A 22264-nucleotide genomic window follows, 5' to 3' on the forward strand; every position below is an offset into this window, starting at 1 on the left:
TTCTGTAGACAGACAGTCATTAAGGCCCATCAAACAAAATACTGCTCTCAGGTGAAAGCCTCATAACTCTAAGTGTTAAAGTGATCCTTAAACTGAACTAGTGCATAAAGTTGAAAAGGTTTCCATCCTTGGTCTTATGAAAACTCTTAAAACCCTCTTTGTACGTTTTTTTAAAACTGCCGTCAAGCTTAAAGCATGATGTTTTGTTGTCTTTTTAACAGCATGAAGCACTGGCATTTTAGACCAGAGAATGAGAGTAGAAGGATGTAACTGAGCAATGTAGGTCAATCATTCTTTGTATATTATACATTTGAATAACAAAAAGCAAAGATCATCAGACCTGTACAAAGAAGCTTACGTCACCGACTGTAACAAGAGTTTTTCAGGTAAAGGTAGATTCTATTTGAATCAGTCACGTTTACTGTCATTTGCACGTTTTCAATCATACAGTAAGCCTTAACCCACCTTAGTAAATTGTCATTGTTTATAACACACTCAATGGTTGCATGCCCTTTCAGCTGTAAAAAGCCCCTTTGTGGCCCGGCCCATTGGGAGCCAGCCATGTAAGCTGATCTCAGAGTGTGTCCAGGGCCTTCCTCCTTTTTTAGTGATGTCAACTCCTTCAAGGACTCCTCCCCTCCACTTGAGCCTTATAAAGGATCCTGGTGACGTTGAGGCAACAGATCATCACACACTCACAGATGCGAGGCCTGAAATTAAGTTAATTGCTAGTTTGGTCTCTGGTTGACTCTTCCCCTTTGCAGGTACTTTTCTGTGACCTCCTCTCAGGTGTGGCAGAAGAGGAAGACTTTTTAAGTATGTCTATTGGGCTGGAGTTGATAGGCATCGCCCTTTGCATTTTGGGATGGATTATTGCCATTTTAGCGTGCGCCCTGCCCATGTGGAGGGTGACAGCCTTCATTGGCAGCAACATTGTGACGGCTCAGATCATCTGGGAGGGCCTGTGGATGACCTGCGTGGTCCAGAGCACGGGCCAGATGCAGTGTAAGGTCTACGACTCCATGCTGGCCCTCTCCCCGGACCTCCAGGCGGCCCGCGCCCTCACCATCATCTCCATCCTGTTAGCCATCCTGGCGGTGCTCGTCTCCATCGCCGGGGCCAAGTGCACCAACTGCATTGAGGACGAGGCCTCCAAGTCCAAGGTGATGATCATCTCCGGGGTGTTCTTCATCGTTTCCGGGGTCATGCAGCTCATTCCTGTCTCCTGGACGGCGAACACCATAATCAGAGACTTCTACAACCCTTTGCTCACGGACGCTCAGCGGAGGGAGCTGGGGGCCGCGCTCTACATCGGCTGGGCGGCTGCTGCCCTCCTGATTCTCGGAGGTGGATTGCTCTGCTGCTCCTGTCCTCCTCGTGAGACCAGATACAACCCTTCAAGGATGGCTTACTCTGCCCCTAGGTCCGCAGGTGGCCCAGGGATAGAAAGAAAAGACTATGTCTGAATGGACGTCAAGGAGGAAGAGACATTATTGAATCACAAACCTGCTCGCCTCACCAAACTGACGGTGTAATGAGGGAAAGAGCTAAGGAAACAAGGAGACTCCGTGATGAAGGATGTGTTTGATTTTGCCTTTAATGTTAAGTATCTCTGATTAGACGCTTTGTTATTCAGAGACTGAAAAAGCATGCAAAGGACATTGAAGTGAAAATCTCCTTTAATTATGTTTCACAGAAATAGTGTTCTTAGTCTTTTGTAAGGTCAACACGCTAAAAGTTATTGTTACAATCAGTATGCAATTATATACTTTTTATACAGTTCTGGCGCCTTAATGTTTACTACTGATTTTTTTTTTTAAAACGCCATCACTGTATCAAGTTTAAGCTTTATAGGCACTGGGCACTGCTGATTATAATATGAAAGACTTGGATGTGTTGAATTCGACGATGGTTATCAACTATATATGTTCTGTAAATACTGTAGTAAGAGTATGATTAATCACCTGTAAATGAGAAGACAGATGATCACTGTATTCAATGCAGCTTTTAGTGCAGTGTTGTAAGGTTGGGGATGGGTAGGTAAGGTATGGAGGGGGGGGGGGGAACACAAGGGAGTGCTTTACAGTGTGCAGAGAGGGAGTCAAAAGCTCCTGGGTTCATCCGTGACAGGAATAATACCCAGGTGATTTACACAACGGAAGTATATGTATTGTGCTTTTTTAATAAACACAACTTTTTTTAAAAAGATACAGCACATCTTTATTCATTTCAAACAACAGCCGTTTCACGAGCTCAGTCTGAAAATCGAGCTGAGATATTCCCTCCCTCGTGAGTCAGCGAACCGGTAACCAAAATGACGGAGTTTTCTTATTCTGGTGCCTGAGTAAGATGACACTGACATACAATCCTGAGGGCTACCTTACCAGCAACTTAACCACACGCGCTCTAAACAATTAGCCACAGGCATAGCCATGGGTACATGTTTCAAATGGGGGGTGCTGTGGGGATGACACCAGGGCCGGTTTTGACCAATTTGCTGCCCGGCAAGATTTTAGCTGGCAATGAAAAACCTCTATGACCAATACACTACAAACAGAGAAACATATTGACATGGTGGACAGCTTATATAAAAAGGCTTCAAATGTATTTAGTATTGCATGAACATGTTTTAATTGGGGGGTGGACTTCACTTCATCAAATAAGTATGTGAACATAACCGATAACCTACCATAGCCAATAAAAAATAAATGTAGGCTAACTTGTTTTATTTTTGTGGTTCATTTATATCTTATTTTATCAGTTAACATTTATTTATTTATGCATATTTTAAATCTCTCCAGTTTTCAAAACAATATTTTTGGTTTACTGTCCTATAGTATACATTGGAATGATTTCAAACCTGTTTTTATTTATCCTAATAATTATAAAGGAGTGCCTTGGAAATATGTCTTTACATAAATTGTGATCAACACGTTTGAGACCCACTGAGATAACTAAAGTGAACTATCTAAACCCTCAGAGTCCTTTACCTCACTGAGCCTCTCAGTCTGACAGGAGAGCTCTCCCTCCACATTATTGTAGAAACAGCTTCTTATATCCGTTAGCGCAGCAGAAGCTAACAACATTCCCTGCCAGTACTGGTGCACCCCCCCTCTCTCTATCTATCTATCTCTCTCTCTCTCACTTTGGCTGTGAGCTGCGGGCGCCTGATAAGCCAACATCGCCCACTTTCATCACTTACAGCGCCCATCGTACGGGGCAAATGGAAAATGTAACCGGGGTGAAAAGGGTGTTATCTTTACTTAATTATGAATGTTGTTACATCAAGGCTGAAAATTCATTTATTTATTTTGTATTATATTTGTATTTAATCTTGTGGAAGTGCAGATCCCCTGTCCTCCACCAGGGGGTGCTGCAGCACCCTCAGCACCCCTACTTCCCATGGCCCTGGCCACAGGATCAGTTAACGGGCAGAGGTGAGAAGTGTGTGAGCACAGAGAATGGAGTCTTTCCAGACAGGTTACATGATTTATTCGTTTCTTAACCTTCAGACTTTAGTTATCATTGCATGCTTGGCTCAGCTTGCATCTTCTTTCCAACACCTTTCTATCTATACAATAACACATCTGTTTGTAAAAGCTGCCAAGTATCACCACAAACTTCTGCTGGTCACTAAACAAGATGTAGAACTTAAATTAGAAAAACAAAAGCATTGTCAGGGGCGGCGGGTACTGTAGGCTAGGGAAGGCTAAGCCTTCCCAAATATTTGTGTCACTGCATCCTGGTAAAATAAAAATATAATGTATATAATTAGTGGTGCACGATAATTATCGGCCCGATATTAGGAATTATGACGTCATCCCGATAAATCCGATACCAGTATTAATAGCCCAGATAATATACAATTTTTTTTGGGTAAAAAAAAGAAAAACATACTGCGGTGTGGGTGGATTGGGATGAGGGGCGCTTGTTTTTCACTCGGCTCCTCCCGTTTTGCCAGTACTGTGGTATTAGTGGTTTAGCAAGAGGGGAGTTTTTCACAAATCCAGCGCTCCCTAACTCATGCCTGGCTGTGACGTAAATGGTGTGCGGCCGTGAAGCCAGGACAGTAAACAATCATGTCGTCGGTAGTATGGGACTATTTCAAAGTTTCAGAGTTAGATAGTTCACTTGCTATTTGTATTAACAAATGCAATGCAGAAGTTCCACGAGGAGGGAAAAAGGCAGGCCCAAGTGATTTTTTTTTTTTTATTAAAAGTGAAAAATATTACATATATAATAACAATAATAACAATAGTAGTAATAATAATAATAAGAATATAGTTGAAATAAAATGAATTTTAGTTGTGGTTAAATAACATTGTCTGATGCATTTATTTGGTCAATTTAAACGGTAAGTAACATTATTATGTCAGGTGCGCGTGACCTGTGCCCCTGCGCGTTCGTCATTTGCAAAGTGCTTACACAGCAGTCAGTGATGGAGGTAATAACAGTTCAGATCATGGGGAGATCACGTTACCCGCGGCCACTGTCGTGGACACTAACATCCTCCCGCCCGACTCGCCGGCTTTGCCCGCCTCGCCCTCTTCGTTGCCCCAAACACCGCCACCCCTCGGCGGCCCGCAAGTGCCAGAGGACCTCGGCAAAACAGAGCCTGCCCAGGTATATTAAAAAAAAGTACCCAACTCGCCTGTACAGTGGGGTAAGGTGCTCATTTTGCAGCTCATGGTTTCACAACAAAGATTGGCTGGAATATTCCTCCAAAAAATATGCCATCTTCTGCTATGCATGGAGACATTTCGGTCTTGAAAGGAGAGTGATTTGTAAAATATCCATAAAGAAATAGTAAATCTGTTTACAGTTCTGTTTCATATGGGTGTTGAGATGTATCCATAGATCTCTTCATTTTGCTCTCAAAGTGCACCAGATTGATGCTTTTAACTTCAATATTTAGCAAGCCCCCGGACCCCCCTAGAGGAGGTGAGGACCCCCTAGAGCAGTGGTTCTCAAATTTTTTTCAATCATGTACCCCCTTTGAAAAAAAAATTCAGCACAAGTGCCTGATCAGCACAAAAAAAATTGTTAGGGAAAAAATGCCTATATAAAGAGTTACAGCGCTGCACCATCAGTGTCTGATTTATTAAAACAACAACCTTGTAACTGAGAAACACTTAAATGCTTTATTTCAAATGTTTACAATCCATCACTAAATTCATGGCAAACCAATTTTAACATCATGCACTAACACTAAGACGACATTAGTTGCATTGAACTGATCTTTTTAATAAGTTGTACTTACAATGTAGTGAGAAACATGGGCTTGAGCTTCACTGAGGATCTTTGTCATTCTGACCAGTGCTTGAATTGGAATTAAAAAGGTGCCAGTACTCTAAAATCAGCAACTTTTTCAAGTCAATTTTATATATACAGCCCACAAACAAGAATTTGGCTACTATAATGCTGGTGGGTTTGTCTCTTTACTACTGTATATTTTAGAAAGGTTCACTGTACTTAACATTTTTTATGATAGGCAGCGGATATGGCTAAAGCTCAGTAAGGTCAATATTAACTGAAAATATAGCAATCAAAGTCTAGATCTTCTGCTGAAGACACATGAAGCAGAGACCTTTCAGGTGAGAGCCCCTCTGGTGGTGTTCAACATTAATGACAAGGAAAACAAAGCTCTGGTCAGAAGCATTTTTTATAAAAAGCTTTAACAAAAATTAAGTATTTCTGTACATTTTGAATGCAATCTAACTTTCCAACTCAGAAAACGAAAAAACGAAAAAGTGCCAAAAGTCTTCTCACATGGCTGAGCTGCTTTGCAATATACTTCACCACTGAAGAATACAAATATGTATAAAGTAAACTATGATGCAATCTAACTTTCCAACTCAGAAAAATGATAAAGAGCATGAACAAAGAACATGTAAAAAGAAATGCAAAATTTGCACAATCTAAAATGAGAAACTGTAACTGCAAGTAACAAAGTCTGAGCCATGGTAAAGAGTTACATTGAACACCAAGCTGATCAGATAACTCCCTGGTTGGTCTGAAGTCCTTCTATCTCCAGGATCTGTACAAATCGGTACATTATGCCAAAAGTCTTCTCACTGGGTGAGCTGCTTTGCAATATACTTCACATTGTTAGAAAAGGCTCCAGAAGGCCTTGGGGACATCAGGATCAGGGGCTGGAGCTGGACAGGCTCTTTCATCAGCACTTCTCCTTCCCTTTGCCAGCCAGGACCTCACATACTGTTCCGGATTGAACTGTCCTAGTGATGGTCCATTACATTTAATGAAAACCAGGCTGGACAGTCAGCTGACAGAGAGAGCATTCCTTTTTGCAGTAAGGATATCGTTCATGCAGCTGAATGCCCGCTCACACTCACTAGTGGAGACAGCGATGGTTCGGACTGCTTTCAGTAGAGGCTCCATGGCAGCAGGTGTACGGGATGCCCTGGTTTCCTTGTATTCGCGAAAGCCCTGAACAGTCTCTCTTCTGTCCACTTTCAGCACTTCGCACAAACGTAGCACCTCTACGTCCCCATACTGTACGTCTAACTCCTCTTCAGGCCAACTTCCAGGATGGATAACTTTCATGTCCTGGATTAGCTGATTGTCCCGGGCCTCCCGGCCATGTAATGGGATTTCTCTTGTGCTGACATGAGAGGAGGTTGTGGAAGTCATTCTGTGTCTCAGATTCTCTACCATACTGCGGAAAAAACTGACCTGCATGAATCTGTACAAGCCTGCCATTCTCACGCAGGGCAACACCCTTGAAGGACTTCTCAGCTAGAGCTGTATGAACTGTAGTCATGTGTGGGCCAGGCATGGTGACCATGGATTCAAAAACTCGTATTTCTCGAGTTAAGAGCCTATCTGCTGTAGGCAGTGTCATCTCTCTTTTTTGGAGTTGCCGAGAGAGGTCGCTGAGCTCTGTGAGCGCATCGTACATCAGTCCCAGATTGCTGACAAACGTTGCAGATGTGAGCACATCATCCAGGCCCTTGTACTTTGCTCTGTCTCTGGAATCCCTGCTCGTGTCGTTTGCAGCATTTGTGAAGTGATCATGAAGCACTCGGTAGTTTTCCCAGACTGCTCTGACGCTCCTTTCACTTGAAGCCACCCAGCGGATGGACAAACACGCCCTATCACCAGGAGACGCTGTCCGACTGCTTGCGCACACTGCGCTAACTGCCTCTGATTTTTGGGGGAGGCATGGAACAAGGAATAGAGTTTTGTCAAAAAAGATCTGGAAATGATTGAGCCCTGAGACCTCCTTGACCACATCCCCAACTGCCAGCTCTAGACGATGATTGGAGCAGTGCCACACAAACAGGCTTGGGAATTTACTACACAACTGGGTAGCAACGCCTGTTCTCTTCCCTACCATGACTGAAGCCCCATCACATGCAAAAGAAACGAAACACTGACCTAAAAAGTCCTCGTTAAAATCTCTTCCAAGACACTCCATTAACGCCTTTGTGATGTCATCAGCCGTTGTTCCATCCAACTCGATCAGCTCCCAAAAAAACGTTTCGGGCTCAGCATCAGCTAATGCTGAGCGTAGACACACAACAAGCACCGTTTTACCACTAATAGTGGTAGATTCATCGACCAAAACACAGAGTTTTCTTTGGTTTTCTGTAATGTCTTTTGCCATTTTTTTCTTCAGCTCATGAGCTATGTGGTCGATGATTTCGCCACAGGTTTTATTGGAGTGCAAAACCCTGCCCACGTTCAGCCCATTCAGTTTCTGTACATTCAAATCAATTGGCATGTCTGTGAATGGCCGGCTATGTTTGCCAATTTTATATGCCGTTCGAAAAACTCTGATAGTGGTGTCTAATTCAGATGTATGCATAGACTGCACTTGATGTTGAATAGTTTCACATGAAGCAGATGTAAGGATGTCAGCAGCTTTTACATGGGCTTGTGATTCTTTATGTTCTTTGATTTTTTTTCTCAGGCTAGCTTGTTGTTTGCCCTTGTCAACACCGACATGAGACACTGCACACTCAGTGGCGACTGGTCATTAGGGGCAGATGGGGCACAGCCCCACCTAGTGTCAGCAGAAAGTATTAAAAGTAATTATTACAAAACAATGCAATAAATAAATTAAAAAATATATAAAATATATTTTAAGATCATGTTTAATCATCTGATTCATCTGTACATTGCTGTTTTAGTCTGTGTTCTTCTAATTAGTGTCTACAGTGTGTGCCTATTGAGCTGTTTAGAGCCATGTGGGACAAAACCCGATCCTGCCCCTCCCTCTCCCTGTTTAAGTCAATGGTGACTGTAAAAACTACACTGCGCATGCTCAGAGTATTGTCCTATTTAATGTGTGTGGCAAAAAAATAATGACCATAGGGGCATAGTGCTGCCATCCCCACCATACGTCATCTCACATAATTCAGAGCTGATTGGCTGTAAGTACGTGTGCCGCGAAAAGTGTGGTGTGTGAAGAGGAGGAGAGAGAGCTGCAGTGAGGCGTCCTAAAACCCGGAAATAAACTGCGCATGGCTTCCCTCCACAAAAAAGCAATGATATTTCTCCATAGGATTTTTAAAATAGCTCCAAATAAGATCTGTGGGAAACAAACCTGTTAGATAAATGCACGTTTTGTTCAGCCGGATAATATCCACATGTCTACCCTACTTTTATAATTTCGAATCATAAATCTATTGATTAGATCAGATTTATGATAGACTTTTGAAACTACAAGAACATAAGGAGGACTTTTACAAAAAAGTAATAGAGATTGTTGTCCAGAAGGATAGGCAAATGGACTTCATCTTCATGTCAAGGTAAGACTGCAATTTTATTGAAAATGGGATCTTACTAAGAGAGAACAATTCAATATTTAAATGATACAATTACATTTTTTGGGTATCCTTTTGTTGAACTGTCTGTTTAAAATTAATTGAAGCATCAGACAAAAAAAGCTTTTGAAAATAATATTATATTTTGATTTAGGTCAAAATATAATATTTGTAAACCTGAAGAGTCAGAGCCTCACCAGCCATGAACCTCAGAAGCTTATATATAGACATCTAAGTTTTGTGTGCCCCACCACTTTTGTACATATAAAAACGCCACTGTGCACACTCACCCCATTCAGTTGACAGTTTCAGTCCTTGTCCAGTGTGTATTCCCAAAGATTTGACATCTCTGCATATCCGACATCCTAGCTTCTTATCTTTAAGAAGGAGCCATGCATTGGTCTTGCAAAAATATTGCACCTGGTCCGTTGTCCAGCAGTCAGGTGCATCGCTTTGCCCGGTGTTGGTGGTGGCAGTTGAGCCAGCAGCAGCTAACGTTAGAGGCTCTGGAGGAGGCGGCGGAGCTAGTGCTAATGCTAATGCACTAGAACTTGGAGCAGGAGGATCAACCAAAGAAAGCTCCCCATCAGACACAATTTCCAACACAGGCACAGCATTCTCTGTATTTGAAGTTTCTTCCGGCGACAACCGCTGTCTTTTTGCACTTTTATTAATCCACGCTAACATTTTAGAAATGCTAATTTGTGACGTGACTTGCTTTCCTTCTCTCGGAGGGCGTGCCTGCTCTGTTCTATCACTCTACATAGCCACCCACTGGGTGGGAGTTGCACTGCATAAACACAACACACGTGCATCTAGGTATGTAAATTGTAAAGCATTAAAACATGGTTTTACTAACAGTTTTCAGTATGTTGTTACTTCGGCATTATTATTATTATTATTATTATTTTGAAACGTGTATTACTATTAAATCACGGTCAAATAGGTTAATTTTGACATAGTCGTTTCCACCACAGTATTTACATGGAGAATATAAGCCCCGCCCCCTCTCCAGCACGTTCTGTTTGAATGACAGGAGTAAACAGCTGACAGCCGCTGTGAAACTCCAGCGGTTAGAGCGATGAGAATGTCCGTTCGGCACCTCATGACGCATCTACTGAGTACCGGGCGGCTGTATATATATATATGGATGTATAATAAGAACGGCGGGAGAGTGTTGAGTACTGGCACGGTGCATGAGTACCGGAGTACCGCCAGCATGCCGGTACTGAGCAAGAAGTGCCGGTACTCCATGGGTCAGAACCAGAAGTGCCGGTACTGCGTACCGGTGAGTACCGGCCCAATTCCAGCACTGATTCTGACAGGGAGGCAACTGCAGTTATTACACTTCGCGTTTTGAAATATGTGTAACTCTGTTAATATAAAACCCACACTGCTCAAACTTCCTTACTTTTCCTAAAATTAGTATATTTATTTATTTTGGGGCGTGGGGAATGAAGAGAAAAAGATATGAGCATTTTATGAGCATGGGATTTTGACCCCTCATATAAACATATGCTATACTTTGCGGCCACACGCCGTTGCCAAGCAACGCTTATTGTTTAGGTCCTTTGATAAGCAGGCAGTCATATCATTAACTAGAACTAGCTAGATCTGATAGATTTGGACATCAACGCGAATGAAGTCTAACCGGACGCGAGAGAGAGATCAGATCAGCTGCTGCTGACGGAGAACACGCAGCTCTGCATGATCACAGCTCCGCCGCTGTGACGGACCGTTGAGTGGAGCAAAATACACTAAGAGTTAGACCTAACAAACTTAGCTAGTTTATCTACTCTGGAACTAACTAAACTAGTTATAAATATATGTATTCTTTACTGTCGGGTCACTTATTACAGGTTCAGCGAGCTGCAGGAGCCTGACGGGCTGTCAGGAGAGGGAGAGGAAAAGAGAGCGCCCCGTTTATTGTTCCCATTTTATTATCCAGAATTACTGTAAACTTTTGAAGAATGTAGTTAATGTAGTAGTTTGTTTAAATGCATTAATTACGGTTTTTTTTTTCATTAACATAAAATAAATCTCACGTACCCCCTGCAGTACTCCAACGTACCCCTAGGGGTCCGCGTACCCTCATTTGAGAACCACTGCCCTAGAGGGTGTTAGGTCCACTCCCCACTTATAAAAATAGCACTTTACCACTGCACCCTCTCTAATCTCAGTTGCACCCTTAGTCATTTTGTTCTGGAACCGGGCCTGGAAAAAGGCAACGAGCTATAATACTTCCAACCTGATTAGTCCCCTGAAACATCGCCATCGCTACAATGGTGTGTTAAAAGCGTACGAAGACGCCTGCGCTGCTAAACTAGCGGCGAATCCAAAGCCAGCTGCAAAGGCACCTGGGCTTTTACCTATCGACGAGGCTTTTGAAAAAGGCAAGAAGTTTGCCAGAGACGACCCCAGGGTTAGTTTTGTTCATAGTAGTAATGCTCATGTCATTTGCTCACTACTAGTCTTTTTTTTACCACCAGGTGTGCAAAAACTACAGGTACATTTAATATATATATATATATATATATAATATATTATTATCGGTTATCGGTTATCGGTATCGGTCTTGAGAAGCAGGAAGTTATCGGTATCGGTTTCAAAAAACCAATATCGTGCATCCCTATGTGTCTTTGACATTAGCGCTGCTTTGCAGCCACCTGTGCCCTGTACTACGAAGCCAGTTCAACAGACCCTGGATATGTTTGAGTTATCTTAACTAACCCTAACAAACGAGATCTCGCGAAGCGGTCCTACGACGCCGGTTATCAACTCGGTAAATCAAGCCAGGGTTTCTCTCTCCAGCTGAGAGTAGGCTTGTTTGAGACGTGTTGCGGCTCGCCTCGAAAGTAGACGAGAATAGCCGATCGCAGCCGGGGGAGGTCTCAAAAAGCTCGCCTGAAGTCGGACAGCTCGGAGTCGGCTTCGTCTTCTCTCCGTTTTTTGGCGGATTGCAAACAACTTTAAGGTGCATACCGCCACCTCCGTTGACGGCTTGACTCGGTTTGCATTTATAAAGAATGCACACATGTGTTTAATCGTTAATGTCAGATATGTACTAAGTAAATACATTTGTTCCTGCTCAAGATTAGATTCAACTTTATTGTTATTGCACATATTACAGGTACTGAGACAACGAAATGCAGTTTAGCTTCTAACCAGGTGCAACAAGCAGTAAAGTGAAAAGTAATGTACACAATCTATAGAATAAAATATAGAATGAATTGAATGATGAATAAACAGTGAGGGGTATGAATACACTAGATATACACAGCAGCCTGAGAGCAGTATGAACAGTGTGTATGAATATGCTAAGATATATAAAGTATGAAACGGTAAGCAGTGCAAGTATAGTATAAAATATATGGATATTAATTTAATGATGATAAACATTGTGGAACAATGATGAAAAATGTGAATGGATGTGGTGACGTAAAACTGACACAAAACAACAACAAACTTTTGCCGAGCCAATTGGAGAGTTTCATCAGCAGCACGTGGTAAAAACCACCAATGAGCGCTCAGCTCGAGATACCAGCGAGTCGTTTCCCATCAAGCATTTCGCTTCCGCAGCCCGTGGAGAGGAACTGCGCCGCCTCGCTCTCAAGGCTGCGGGCGTCTTTGTCCCGCGAGATTTCAACGTCTCATGTAGGCGAGCCTCCAGAGCAAGTCGGACAAAATGACTAACCATCATGCAACGCACGAGCAAGACGTTGATCGAAATTGCGCAGGTCTCGCTTGTCTCAAACAAGCCTAGTGTGTTCTCGTGAAAGGGGCGGGCTTAGCTACATTTGACCAATCACAAACAGGGACAAGTGTACTGACAGCGCAGCGTCATACTTCATTAATGAAAAGTAAACTAATATATAAATATGAACTTTAAACATCCATGACTTAAACATATAATCCAGGATACAAGCCACATAGTTGCACCTGCAAGGTGAATATAGAACAACTGGTTAAAAAATAAATAAACTACAGAGTGTTTGTAGCGTACAGTTTTATGATACTGCCCCGTCTAAGACACGAGTGGATCTGACTTTAATTACATTTGACTCGAGTGTTTCGTCAACTTAATGTGTTGCTTAAAATAATACTTCTGCATACAGTATGTGACACTGTGAGTGTTGCATGGCCTGATACGGCTCAGCTGACTCAGATAAGGAAATATATGATACATTGTGATGTGATATCATCGATGATCTGATTGATGATGTGATATCAGTGTGATATGAATGATAAGTGCGACACTTCGGCGTCTTCTCTGCATACGGCAGTTCAAACTGTATTTCCTTTATCCTGTAATATGACTTGATAGCAGTGGCGAGCCGTGACTTTTATACCTAGGCCCTCTGACCCCCCTTCCCTCGGAAAAAAAAGAAGAGATATTACGTCACAGCGTATAGGCTACTTCAGCGGAATATAAAAACAGCGGCCCGGGGTGCAAAACGCATCAATGACAGCGACCCTCTACCAGAGATGGAGTACTCGAGTCCTGGACTCGGACTCGAGTCGGACTCGAGTGCCTATTTTCGGGACTCGTGACTTGACTCGGACTCGCGCACTGATTGACGCGACTCGGACTCGGACTCGTGAATTCTCACGCACGATGACTTGGACTTGGACTCGGACTCGAACACAGGTAATGATGACTCGGACTCGGCTCGGACACTCCTTGGATGACTCGGACTTGGACTTGGACTCGGACTCGAGCAAGTTTTCTCTGGAGTCTGATGTCCTCTGTGTCCTGGCGTGTGCACCTGCGAGGCGAGTTCACGTACTGGGCGCGCCCTCGCTGCTATACCAGTCTAAAGATGTCCAGAGACACACCCCGAATCGTGCTGTATGCTTTTAAAGATTTCGTTTCCATATAAGAAGAGCAGCGCAAAATGCACATTATGTGGACAGAAGATAGAAGAGAAGACTGGGACAACGTCGAATTTCAATCGACACCTTTCACGGCGGCACCCAGAAAAGTAAGTAGAAATGCTATTGTTAGTTTGCTAACCCATGTTAACGTTAGCCACTAAATTGACTCCACAAAGGTTTTAAGATGTCGGGTTAGATGGAGGTAGGGGTTGATATCACATCCTAGGGACCAAGTGCAGTTTTATTGTCTAGATAGATACTGTTAAAAAGCTATACATGTCCTTGGCGATACTGCAGATGATGAGTAGCCTAGCCCTAGCCTACAATGAACGTGAAAATTAGAGACTGAAAATGATCTCCGTCACGGAGGCTCCATAACACATTACTCTAAGGATGGAGTTCATATATATATATATATATATATGAACTCCATCCTTGGTAGGCTGTATTGAACACTATCATCAGAGTAATTTGATCAAATCAATAAGTAAAGATTCAGCCGATAACATGAAAGCACATGGCTACTTAACATGCAGAATGTCGTCATTGTGCATGCTAAGTAGCAATGTGCTTTCTGGGGCTTAATCTTTATTGATATCATTTAAACGTTCACTTATTGGTTGTTGGACATTGTGATATTATTAAAAGCAATGTAGAGGAGCTACAGCTACATTTCAACACATATATCCACTAAGATTAATACATGAAGACTTGTGACTCGGACTTGACTTGGACTCTTCTTGGGTGACTCGGACTTGGACTCGGACTCGAACACAGGTAATGGTGACTCGGACTAGACTCGGACACTCCTTGGATGACTCGGACTCGACTACGACTCTCCCTAGGTGACTCGGACTTGGACTCGGACTCGAAGAGTGGGGACTCGAGAGTGACTTGGACTCGTGAATTGGTGACTTGACTACAACACTGCCCTCTACCACACAAAACAACATCATTTATATAAACACCTATCATGACAGGGCACCCACAGCCAAGTAACAATTACAAATGAATTAAGTCGGCACGGCGGCCCACATTGAAAATGACTTCGGCCTACCTTTGATGATCAAATCACTGAAACACAAAGTCCATCCTCCTGTCCTTTTGGATGAAGCACTTGATGGCGGGGTCATGCAGCTGATCCTTTGCCACTACAGTTTATCATTGTAACTCAATCTTGAAAATGACTCGGTTAATAATTTCGCAACGATGTCCTCACTATCACTGAAGTGAACCATCATGAACGAATTTATGCTAATTATAAATCTATCGATCATAAATCTATCGTTTAGATTTATGATTCGAAAATAATAAAAGTAGGGTAGACATGTGGATATTATCCGGCTGAACACAACGTGCATTTATCTAACAGGTACGTTCCACAGACCTTATTTCGAGCTATTTTCCAAAATCCTATGGAGAAATCACATTGGTTTCTGTCGAGGGAATCCGAGCGCAGCTTACTTCCGGGTTTTAGGACGCGTCACTGCACCACTTGCATAGACCTCACAGCGGGCGGAACTTGTCATAAAGTCCGCAAAAATAGTGCCCGCCCATTTAGAGGGAAGATATGATTGGTCAATTGTACTGTCATTTGACATTACTCTCTCGTTGAGTTACTATAGCTGGCCCTCTGTGAATGTAGAGAGGGACCAACAAGCTCTCCCGTCTTCACATAACTCGCAGAGACGGCATTTAACCCTTCACATTCCAACAGAAACTGAACAGGCAGATTCGAAGGATTTATTTCTTTGGAAATGTTATTTTAAATACAATTGAATCAAGTTATTTTGGTAAAACTAATGAAAAATGTAACAACAAAAAAGATATGAAAAATAATATATTTTTTTAAATGTTTTTTTTTTAATGTTTTCAAATATTATTTTTTAGAATATCTTAGGCCCTCACATAGGGCCTAGAGGGCCCTGACGGCTCGCCACTGCTTGATAGATTTAAACCCCGCACACTGAGCTCTGATTGGTCAGCAGGCGGTGCTTTCACTGAGTTGATCTCTTTTCTATAGACGCCGGAGGCGGGCAGCGTCAGGTAAAAAAAGTTATTTAGCCTTCCCAAACCTGAGCCTCACGCGCCGCCTATGAGCATTGCGTATTTTTTTCTAAAATGGTTCCATCTTTTCCGGAGATGTCTAACTTCCCTTCAATCTTCCTGTTTTTCCTGAAGTCTCTTTTATCATTAAGGCGTTATGAAAAACAGGACAGCATGGCATAGTTATCTACAATTTAGCATATTTCAAATGTCTACCATCCCGAGTATTCATGATAGACATGAGTAAAGCCTTTTAGCGGCCTAGTTTCCCACAACACATGCAGTCACACCTGACAAAGGAAGCGACTTAAAAGTTTAATGACCATCTCATAGTAAATATGGTGGGGGTCACTTGGGGCTATATCACATTACTTTCCAACTGTTGTCTCTTACTCCCATATCAATGTCGCCTCTAACAAAAGCCAAGGAACTGCTTGACATCTGGTCATGATTACAGTTATTACAGATTAGAGCTCATTTTGACTCTAATGATTATACAAGTAGAATCTTTTTTGTATTGTTATTAAATCCATGCAAGTTTCCACATACAACTTTTAAAAGGGGATGCCTGGTACATTAGTCAGGAAGAGTAAATCATTCAGTGACCTACAGTGTGTGTCTGTCAATAACATGGCTCAATGCCAAAATGACAAATGAGGAAATATCTTTTAGTTTATTTTATATACAGGATGTGTTCAGATGAAGTCAGATTATACGATGCCGTAATACTGTATATGTCCTGACAAATACTTATAATGCTATCTATGGCCGGTTGTGTGCAGTGTGGTCGTAGCATTCTTAGAATTTTTGCTATACATTTTGGATACAATCATTTAATTGCTGAACAAAACAAATCTATAAATACAATTCCAATTAAAACTACGGTCACAGACGTGCACGCAATTGTGGGCGGGCCTTCGCGTCCGAGCGCCTGTAGGGGAGGGTCACCGGTCGTCCCGGCGTCAAGCAGACACGCCCGAGTCCTCCGAAATGAGCCGTTCGTCATTTCTGAAATGTTCACGTCCCGGACTCCTCGGTCCTCCGGCAGCGACCCGGAAATGTATGCGGGCGCGCCGCCTCGAAGAAAAACACATTTCTGTAAAGGCTCGTTGAGGATCGATTATCGCGGAGGCTGTCTGGAGGAGCAGTAACCGTGGCGTGTGGTGCAGTGGGTTGTGCCGACTTTCTGCCCTTGACCGTTTGTTTACTCAATAAACGCATCTCCTCTGGATATTAGGCTATGTATGTTTTTAATACAACTGCTTTAATTGTTAGCCAACATTTACAGTGAGAAGAGCTGCTGAGGCCAGTGCAGAAAGCAGAACAGTGTGTGTAATATATATCTCTCAATAATATAAGTATCAGGCCTACATTACACACTTTATTTGTATGCTTTAGTAGATATCTACAAATAAACACTTATTTGTATATATATATATTTTTCATGAAATCAAATTGTGTGTGTGTGTGTGTGTGTGTGTGTGTGTGTGTGTGTGTGTGTGTGTGTGTGTGTGTGTGTGTGTGTGTGTGTGTGTGTGTGTGTGTGTGTGTGTGTGTGTGTGTGTGTGTGTGTGTGTGTGTGTGTGTGTGTGTGTGTGTGTGTGTGTGTGTGTGTGTGTGTGTGTGTGTGTGTGTGTGTGTGTGTGTGTGTGTGTGTGTGTGTGTGTGTGTGTGTGTGTGTGTGTGTGTGTGTGTGTGTGTGTGTGTGTGTGTGTGTGTGTGTGTGTGTGTGTGTGTGTGTGTGTGTGTGTGAGCGAGTCAGTCAGTCAGACAGACAGACAGACAGACAGACAGACAGACAGACAGACAGACAGACAGACAGACAGACAGACAGACAGACAGACGATGTGGAAGGCAGAGTAGCTTATCTGACATCTAAATGTTGGAAAATGGTACCTTCTAGCCTGTGAGCTCCCCATTCGAGCGACTGACTATTCCTTCGCAATGTAGCATCGCATTGGATATGGCTGAACTTGTCATGGAATGGACATTTTCCAGCCATTTCCCTAGGAGGTCTTTGCAAAAATGTGCAGAAAAGGCATAGAAACTGCATATTTTTCAAAATGTCCGACTTTCTGAGGGCCGGGCCAAATGGAAAGCAATTTGAAAGATGTCCGCAATTATAAGAGCAATGTGTATACAACGTGTCGTGCATTTTGGAACAACCATATGCAAATACTTTGGAGTCATTTGCTACATGCAAATCGTCAAAAATGGTACATTCTCTGTTAGCTTACGACCGCCCCGATTGAGGTAGCAACTGTTTTATTTGCAATTTAGCATGATATTGGAGATGGGCTGAACTTGTCCTGGACTGGAATTTTTCTGATCTTTTCCCTAGGAGGTGTTTGCGAAAATGCGCTTAAAATGCATGAATAACGCCGATTTTTCAAAATGGCCAACTTTCTGGGGGGCGGGGCTAATGGAAGCCATTTTGAAATATCTCCGCAATTCCATGAGAAATGTCTGTGCCAAGTTTTGGGTAGTTCAGAGATACTATATGTGACTACCGCACAATAGGGAGCGCTACTGAGCCGTATTTGCTAAAACGTACGATTTTTTTGTAATGTCTGGAAAAGGTTGTGGGCTGAGTTCCGAGTTTAAAGGCCGTAACTCATTTTAACACAAAGTTATGTGCCCGTAAGTGTTTTTAACCCTTCGATTTCGAGAAAAAACTGAATAGGACACGCCCACATTTATCCTTGGTTGCGACACTTTAAATCTCAGTTTATACTCATCCTGCCAGTATATCTATGACAAACTATATTTATTTCGTCCATCCGTTCTTGAGGTATACATTTGTTGTGTTTTTGGCGCCCCCTATTGTCCAAAATGAACATGCTTTTGTGCCTATTCCCCAAGACAGATTGAACCTATCCACCGAAATATGTGATATTTGGATACATTTCGGATGAATTGTGAGCATTTATGTCTAGGCCACACCTTTTTTCTAATACGTTTTGATTTATGTCGGACACATTTTTCCAAACCTCATGCTCATTTTCTACGGTAATGTGTCCGACCCTCCACTGATGCTGTACACTAAGTTTGGTGTGGAAAATCAAAAAATTGAAATGTAAGTTAATATTTCACTGTTTTTCACATTATGCTAATTACAAAAAAAGTAGGCGGAGCTTCGGGATACGAGAGGATAATATGTAGAGTTGCTCCACCCGGGTAAGTGTGCCAAATTTCAGGTCCGTCAGATTTACGCTGCGACTATGTAAATTTTTCGAAAACTGAATTTTCACAGGTAGCGCTAGAGAGCATGTTGGAAATGTTTCACCCATCGAATCCAGAATGTAAAATTGTTCACCCGTCCTGGCGGCGTTGCCAAATGTCGCTACATGAATAGTGTCGTAACCCCCTCAAAAACAGGTCCAATCTCCAGACTATGAAGAATTATAATAATAATTCTAAGCATTACAATAGGTCTTCGCACAGTTCGTGCTCAGGCCCTAATAATAATAGCTTGGATTTCTATAGGGCCTTTCATGAGACCCAAGGTCGCTTTACAAAGAGGAACAGGAGTAGAAACAAACATAACAAAAACAAAAGGCAGTCAGACAAACAGTCAGACAGACAAAACAACAAATAGATTAGGAGCAAAAGGCCTTAGCAAACAGATGGGACTTGAGGGCCCTTTTGAAGGCGTCAAGCTTGGGGATGTTGCGGATCTCAGCAGGGAGAGCGTTCCAGAGGGTGGGGGCTGCCCCACTGAAGGCTCTGTCCCCGAAGGTTCGCAGGTTTATATTTAAACTTAACAAGCAACAACTATTTTTATTCCACCACTGGTGTTATTTAATATAGTGTGTGTTTATACTTTGAAAAGAAAATAACTTCTTGGTTTAAATCTCTTTTGTTCTGTGACTAAAATACAAATGACCTGCCTCTGTACAGGCCCTGTTTAGAAGCAGCAAAAGAACAGAGAATAAGGAGCACACAAAGTGAGCTCTTCAACAGAAACACTTGTTGACCAGTGAGCTGTGTGCTGTTCCAGTGAGTTGGCGAAGAGCCACGGGCATGTTTGTCCATGGTTAAGATAATCATTGATTTTAACAGCGTACTAAGCAGACACTAAAAAATACACATTTCTCTTTTTGAAAAACATCCATCCAAAACATGACTGTTCAGAACGAGCTCCACACTCCAGCTGCACTTCCTCGTGAGCAATGCTCCTGCCACCTCCACACGATTTTGAGAGACAATGTGTAGACATGAACATTTTATATATTTTAAGGTCAAATGCATTAATCTGGTGTCCTTTGACAGCCAAGTTAAGAGGTAAGATATGTAAAGAATGTAATCTTCCCCCGTTAAACAACTGTGTACTCTATAAACAACTTTATCAGAAACACCTATGTTGTAAAGATATAACAGATAAGTGCACTGATAAAGACACACACCTCACACTTCCAGACATTTAGCCTGTTCACCGTCCACAAAGAATTCTGCACACATCTGTCTGTGTATTGTTTATACACAGAAAACAAACGCAACAGAAAAACGTGTATGTGTTTTTGACTTTGCAGCGTTTTTCTGTTGCGTTTGTGTTCTGGGTGTGTGTTGTATTTAGTTTGCATCATTTCTGTAAATGCACTGTTTTCTGGTTGTATTTGTTTTCAGGATTTGTTTGTTTTTCATTTCAGGATTTGCAGCTGTTTCCTGCTTATGTATGCGTTTTTGGCCGTTGTTCCGCGTTTGCACCTGCCGGCCACCGTAGGTAAGTGCTAGATTTAAACTTTGCTCAGTGTTCACTTATACAATTAATGCAACTTAACATCATGATATGTACACGCTCAAACATATTATTTGCACACAATGATTAATCTCAACCGCTGTCATCCTTACACAAGCATAAACACTTTCAGAGCTGCCGCTAACCCCCTCTCTTTTCAGGTGGAGCCGAGGTCCCAACCAGCATCTTGCCAGACGACATTCCAATTAATACGGTTTAATCATTTAATAAATACTACATCAATAACTAGTATAAACTATATACAAATTTGCAAATATGCAATGCCAAACTGTGCTGTGCAAATCACGCTAATAAAGTACAAACTGTTCACTATTAAAGTGCTGAGTGACATTATTACTGTGCAAAAGGAAGTTGTTATATCAAGTGCAAACCCACATGTGCAATATTACAAGGTCCCAAAGCCGTCAGTCCACAGTAACGAAGTTGCCTTCGTTACACAAGGGGACGCAGCTAGTCCACGGCCCGAGAAACGAGCACGGGTTAATGTAAAGCTGACGCCTGAAGCCACAAGCTATCTTATGCTAGTAGCCTAAGTTAGAAATCTATTCCAGCAGCTAATAAAGCTGTATAATTTGGCCACTCTATAATAGTTTAGATTCCATCAAAAACACTGAATACATACAGTACATAGACAGTAAGACTCCTTCTGTTTTAGTTGGGTGGTAGAATATCAAATGAGACACTTTTTTTTTCTTTAGCAGTTTGACTAGCAACAACAACCAACTAACTATAAAGCAAACAGCAGCATATTTAACATAAACCTTCTGAGACTATGATGAAACTGAATCTCATAAAATACCTAAACTCGGATGACTGTACAGAAAAAAAGACAAAAGATAGGAAAGAAAAAAGGCTTCTGAGTCCCTCCGGTATCTCTGCTGGCTCTGGCCATACTCTGGTCACATGACCGATACTGGGGAATGTGAAGGGCAGAGAGGTTGCCAGGCATCTGAAGTCAGAAAGAGAAAGCCACCCCCCCTCCCCTCCTGAAAATAATACAGGCCCCCTGTGTTCACTCACTGGGAACGGAAACTCCCTGAGATTTCTTACCTGCAAACGGCAAGTTATCTCAATCCAAATCTAAACCATGCACGGCAACATTCTTTCTGAATCAAAGTTTCAGAACCATAATGAGTTCTTCTGTTCCTGAGCAGGAACTATGTTCTACCAAAGTCTATAAAATAATTCCTAAACTGAGGTTTTTTAGGAGGCACATCCCTTGGTATAACATGAAAATGTTTGTCTGTGACTTATACGTCTCTTTATGCTTAAAATGTATGTTAGTTTATTTACTTGTGTGGTTTCTTGAGCTCGGTCTTAATGTGACCCAAAAAAATCAATCACATAATACCACAAACACACACACACACACACACACACACACACACTAGATTCACCTCTGAGGGACACAGGTAACATCAGGGCACGTTTAAGAATTGTGCCATTTTTTGCTTTTGTCTACCCATGTCATGTTTAGTTTGAAAGTTATCCGGGTTACGCTATGCATATTGGCCTTGGCTTGGCTGAGGTCCTGTCAACAGGTGGAGGTAACACACTAAGACATACTGCAATGCGCCGGCAAAAACAAGTGAGGATACTACATCATTGAATATCTTTGATCATAAATAATACATTTGATTCTTTTGGTATTTCTTTACTAAAATGTTGTGAGGAAGTTAGGGAGGATAGTGAGGCAAGAACTTGGGTCAGGTTGTACTGGCTGTGTGTGTGTGTGTGTGTGTGTGTGTGTGTGTGTGTGTGTGTGTGTGTGTGTGTGTGTGTGTGTGTGTGTGTG

The 22264-nt window shown here is 42.3% G+C and overlaps 1 protein-coding gene across 1 annotated transcript; it reads left to right on the forward strand.

Moving 5' to 3' along the window:
* The first annotated feature begins 667 nt into the window (after positions 1 to 667).
* LOC117555652 (claudin-3-like) lies at positions 668 to 2210 on the forward strand. Its single transcript, XM_034230589.1, has one exon. It carries the CDS (start codon positions 819 to 821, stop codon positions 1464 to 1466), a length of 648 nt encoding a protein of 215 aa, XP_034086480.1. The 5' UTR covers positions 668 to 818; the 3' UTR covers positions 1467 to 2210.
* The last annotated feature ends 20054 nt before the right edge of the window (positions 2211 to 22264 follow it).

Source organism: Gymnodraco acuticeps, unplaced genomic scaffold, assembly GCF_902827175.1.
Source record: "Gymnodraco acuticeps unplaced genomic scaffold, fGymAcu1.1, whole genome shotgun sequence".
Taxonomy (NCBI): Eukaryota; Metazoa; Chordata; class Actinopteri; order Perciformes; family Bathydraconidae; genus Gymnodraco; species Gymnodraco acuticeps.